The sequence below is a fragment of the Condylura cristata genome, unplaced genomic scaffold, assembly GCF_000260355.1.
Source record: "Condylura cristata isolate star-nosed mole 26May11 unplaced genomic scaffold, ConCri1.0 scaffold00014, whole genome shotgun sequence".
Classification (NCBI taxonomy): Eukaryota; Metazoa; Chordata; class Mammalia; order Eulipotyphla; family Talpidae; genus Condylura; species Condylura cristata.
Genome location: NW_004567115.1, coordinates 51,923,413 through 51,927,653, shown reverse-complemented (window position 1 = coordinate 51,927,653; position 4,241 = coordinate 51,923,413). Strand labels below are relative to the sequence as shown.

The following is a 4,241-nucleotide window of genomic DNA, read 5'->3' as shown; positions in this document are numbered from 1 at the left end:
CCGCTGTCTGGCCACTCAGCGTGCATGGTCAGTGTGCACGATGTCCAGACTGTTGCTTGGCCACTCAGTGTGCATGGTCAGTGTGCATGGTGTCCAGGCCGCTGTCTGGCCACTCAGCATGCATGGTCAGCGTGCATGGTGTCCGGGCCACTGCTTGGCCACTCAGTGTGCATGATGTCCGGGCCATTGCTTGGCCACTCAGCACGCCTGATCAGTGTGCATGGTGTCCAGGCCGCTGTCTGGCCACTCAGCGTGCATGGTCAGTGTGCATGGTGTCCGGGCCGTTGCTTGGCCACTCAGCATGTATGGTCAGCGTGCATGATATCTGGGCCGTTGGTTGGCCACTCAGCGTGCATGGTCAGTGCACTGTGTCCATGCCGCTGCCTGGCCATTCAGTGTGCACGGTGTCCGGGCAGTTTACACTATGTTTTTTGACAACTAATTTTACTTACTGTGGCAAAGCACAAGAAACAAAACTTAGCATCTGAGCTGCTTTGAAGCACACAGCTCACTGACGCGGAGTACCCGCACGTCCCTGCACAACTGCCCTCTACCGTCTCAGAGCTCCGTGACTTCCCCACCTGGGACTGTCCCACGGGGCACGGACTCCCCGCTCCTGCCGCCGTCAGCACTGAGCCAGCCCAGCGGCCCCACAGACGCCCATCTGGCATCTGCTACCTGACTTCCGAGCAGCACGCACTCGGGGCTGCCTCCTGCGCGGATGGACACACGCCCGCTCCCTAGTCCCGGGGCCTCACCGCACCTGTCCTTAAAGCACTAACCTGGCTCCTCCGAGGCCCTGTGGGCGGCGTCAGTCTGGACCACGTCAGTTTTGCTAGAGGGAAGAATTCGGCCACCCCTGCCCGGGCCTTTTGAAACTGCCTGATTTCCACTCAGGTAAAGTAAACTAAGGAGATTAAGAAACATGTGGCTTTCTCCCTTTCGTGAAAGCAAGCAGAGAGCTGGCTGCCTACTGTCAATGCTCCAGTTTCCCGGGAGCTTTATCAGTTAGCAAGAGACCCTTGCTTTGGTGATACAGTAGGAAGAGGTCGCGGGGAGCCTGACCAGCGGGTGGGAGAGGGAAAGACGGATGCTCCCGTGTCAGAAAGGAGTCGCCTCGCAGAGGGACCCAAGACGAGCACGGCCACGAGCTGCCGCCGCCTCGCTGGAGTGTCTGCGGTGACACCCTGAACCGCAGGGCGCCAGTGCCCTGGAGAGCCCCACGAGGCTGTCAGGAAATGAGGCAGAAACACAGGCAGACTCTCTGAGGCTTCCCGACGCTCACTCCCAAGCGCTGCACTGACTGCAGACAGGAGGTGCGGCCGGGGCCAGCGCGGCCCCGATGCCCACCCCCACGCGACGACACCTCTCAAGTGAGCGCGTAAGACTCAAGAGGCCAGTGCAGCTGGGTGGGAAGTGGAATTCTGGAGCCAAACCAGGCCTGAATTCCAGCCTCTCCACTCACTTCCCAGGGTCCTGGCTTTGTTCTCCGGCGCTCGCTGTGCACCATGGAATGGCCACAGCGTGTGCCGCTGAGTCCAGGGGCTGGCGAGGTAAAGGGAACAGAGCGCTCAGCTGGGCGCTGGCACACAGGCCGGGTCGAGCATCGTCTCCTCCTCCCTTCCACACAGCCACGGTGCCTCCCCGGCCTGGGGTCAACCCTCTTCTCTGAACACAAACAGCTCATGTTTGCTTTCAGGAACGGCCGCTCGCGCCGCACCCGCATCCACCTGAGGCCCGGGACAACCACAGGGGCCTGGTGATCAGAACTTCACCTGCCCGAGAGGCGACCAGAGGGAAGCCTCCAGGAGAGGAGAAATGGAGTTCTCCGACGCCGGCCGGGCCTCAGCGCTGCCCCGGACAGCACTTACCACGCTGAGGCCTTCTCGGCTACCGTCTGCCAGCAAACGCAGGCAGGGCAGGCGCCTGTCCCTGCAGCCTGAGTGTCTCCTGGCGGGAAACCAGCTACTCACCGAAACCCGAACATGATCTCGTCGTGGCGGAGGTGAGCGTCGTCGTCAATCGACAGGATGGCCTCTGTCTCGATTTCATTCCAGGGTAAGAACCGATTGTTCAAGCTGTTCTTCTCCGTGCGGACCACCTGCAAGCGGAGGAGCGAACCTGCAGTCAGAGCCCGCGGCCCCAGGCCACCGCTCGCGGCCCCAGCATCCACCTTTCGGGGTAAAATCTGCCTGGCGATTCAGCAAGTGTCCCAGATTTCCCGGCTTAAGCTTTATTCACTTGTCAGCTAATGTTCTTGTGAAACAAACTCAAGCTGCGGATTATTTTACTTGAGTGAAAATCTAGAGAAATTAAAAAGAACTTTCCCGAGAGGACACCAGGGGGCAGAGCAGGGCTGGGCACGATTCCTAGCTGCGGCTTCCCCTCGGCCTGCAGACTTTACATCCAAACTCAGAGAGCCCGTGAGTCCACATGGCTTCAGAGCCCCACCTGTACGCAAGCTGGGAGCCCCTAGCTGCCCTTCCTGCGCGAGTGCCAGCGCAGCACCGTGACCACCTGAGTCCCAGCCCAGAGACCCTGCGCCCAGAGTGGCCCGCACGTGCGAAGCAGCCTCGCCTTCATGAAGACAGGAGCGCCTGCAGAAGAGCTGTGCCTGGCTTCAAGGACTGCTTACGCGCATCGCAGAGGAGCTCAGGGCCTCGCCTGGCCCCAAACTCTAGTAGCAGGGCCCACGCTCAGCACCCTGAGAGCACGTTTCTTTGCAGGCAGCCACAGCCAATTCACCCAACTTGTGAGAAGCCATCTCTGTTCTCAGAGGTCAGGAACTGAATTTCTTGAGGAGCCATCCTTTTAGAAAGCCGGGGGCGGGTGGGGGCTCCCACCTTTTACTCTGAGCAGCTGCTTTACTTGTCCCGAGGTCACTCCCTACCCAACAGGACAAATGAACCCACCAGGGCCTGCAGCCCCAAGACAGCTGAGGACACCCAGGACCTCACGAGTACCTTCTCCTCAGCTTAGAACTCCTTCTGCCATTCTTCCACCGGAGTCGTCTCCCCCCGGAGACCCAGCTCAGACGCTGCCACTCCCCTCGGTGTCAAAACCCAGAGTGCGCAGAGCGCGAGCGATTCCTCCTCGCCCTGACCCCCACTCCATCAACAGCCAGCAGGGCCATCGGCATGGACAACGGTGTGTGGCAGGCCAGGCCCGCCCCCCACCTCTGCCTTACCTAAACACGTTAATGTCATCTTCCAAACGCAGGGAACATGCACTAGTAAGCTGTGTGCCGTCAAGGAAGAAAAACAAGTGTCGGCTTTAGTAAGGCGCTTTGGCGAACTCAGCCGCGGCACGGGGGGTCGCCCCGCACGGGGGAGACGGCTCTGCAGGAGGCCTGCTGTGGAGAGCGGACGAGCCGGGCAGGGTGCCGCCCCGCCCCCCCAACCCCCCCAGGTGTAAGGCCCCACTGGGGCAGGGCGGGGTGGGGGAGACCAGTCCTCCCAGTCGCTGGGAGCCCAAACCAAAGTGTTGGCCCGCCTACAGTGACACACGTCTGTCTCGGGACACACGCAAATTCCAGACTGTTAAAATGCGAGATAATCTCGACCTTAGAATCCGTGGAATCCAAACTCCCCCACAGGCTGTCCTGGGTCGCTCACCTGACTTTCCTACAGAGCTGCAACTGCATAGGAGAGAACTGCGGTTCTGAGGGGTGCGGTGAGCAACGCTTCCCCTCACCTCCAGCAGTGAGAAGACACGCAGCTCTGAGTAAAGAAAGCACGGCTGAGGCCCTCCCTGGTGGCGCAACGGGTTGGGATGCAGCACTGTAAACCAGCCACAGCCGCTTCGGCCCAAGTTCGATCCCCGCCTGCCCCAGAGGTGACCCCCAGGGTGCGGCAGACCTCTCCTTTCTCCCCACTGCTCCCCTCAGCAGTGTACTTTGTCGATCCGCCCGTTCTGCTCCCCGCTCTGTCTCTGGGGAAGCCTCTCACCCACCCCCTGCCCCTCTGGCCTGTACCCAGTTCTGTGTGCACAAATAAACAAGTCTAAAAAAAACACCAAAGTGACCATGACTTGACACCCACTACCCAACCAAACTCCGTCTGGTGCACAGCCTGAGCCAGACCAGAACCTGCCTGTCCTTGGAGACTCGGAGCCGGAGGCCTAACATCAAGTGTGCTTTGGCCTAGGTTTCACCCCCAAGTTTACTGAAGCCCATTAAGAGGAGCATCCGGCCCTCCCTGGGGGCGCAGCGGGTTAAAGCACAGCACTGAGAATCTGAAGCC

The 4,241-nt window shown here is 60.3% G+C and overlaps 1 protein-coding gene across 1 annotated transcript in view; it reads right to left on the bottom strand.

The window, feature by feature from the left end:
* The window catches only part of EXTL3 (exostosin-like glycosyltransferase 3), a 59,676-nt gene that overhangs the window by 3,567 nt on the left and 51,868 nt on the right, over positions 1-4,241 (bottom strand). Inside the window, exon 5 of the mRNA XM_012724807.1 lies at positions 1,974-2,101. Within this exon, the coding sequence (XP_012580261.1) occupies positions 1,974-2,101 (128 nt within the window). The remainder of the gene's footprint in view (positions 1-1,973; positions 2,102-4,241) is intronic.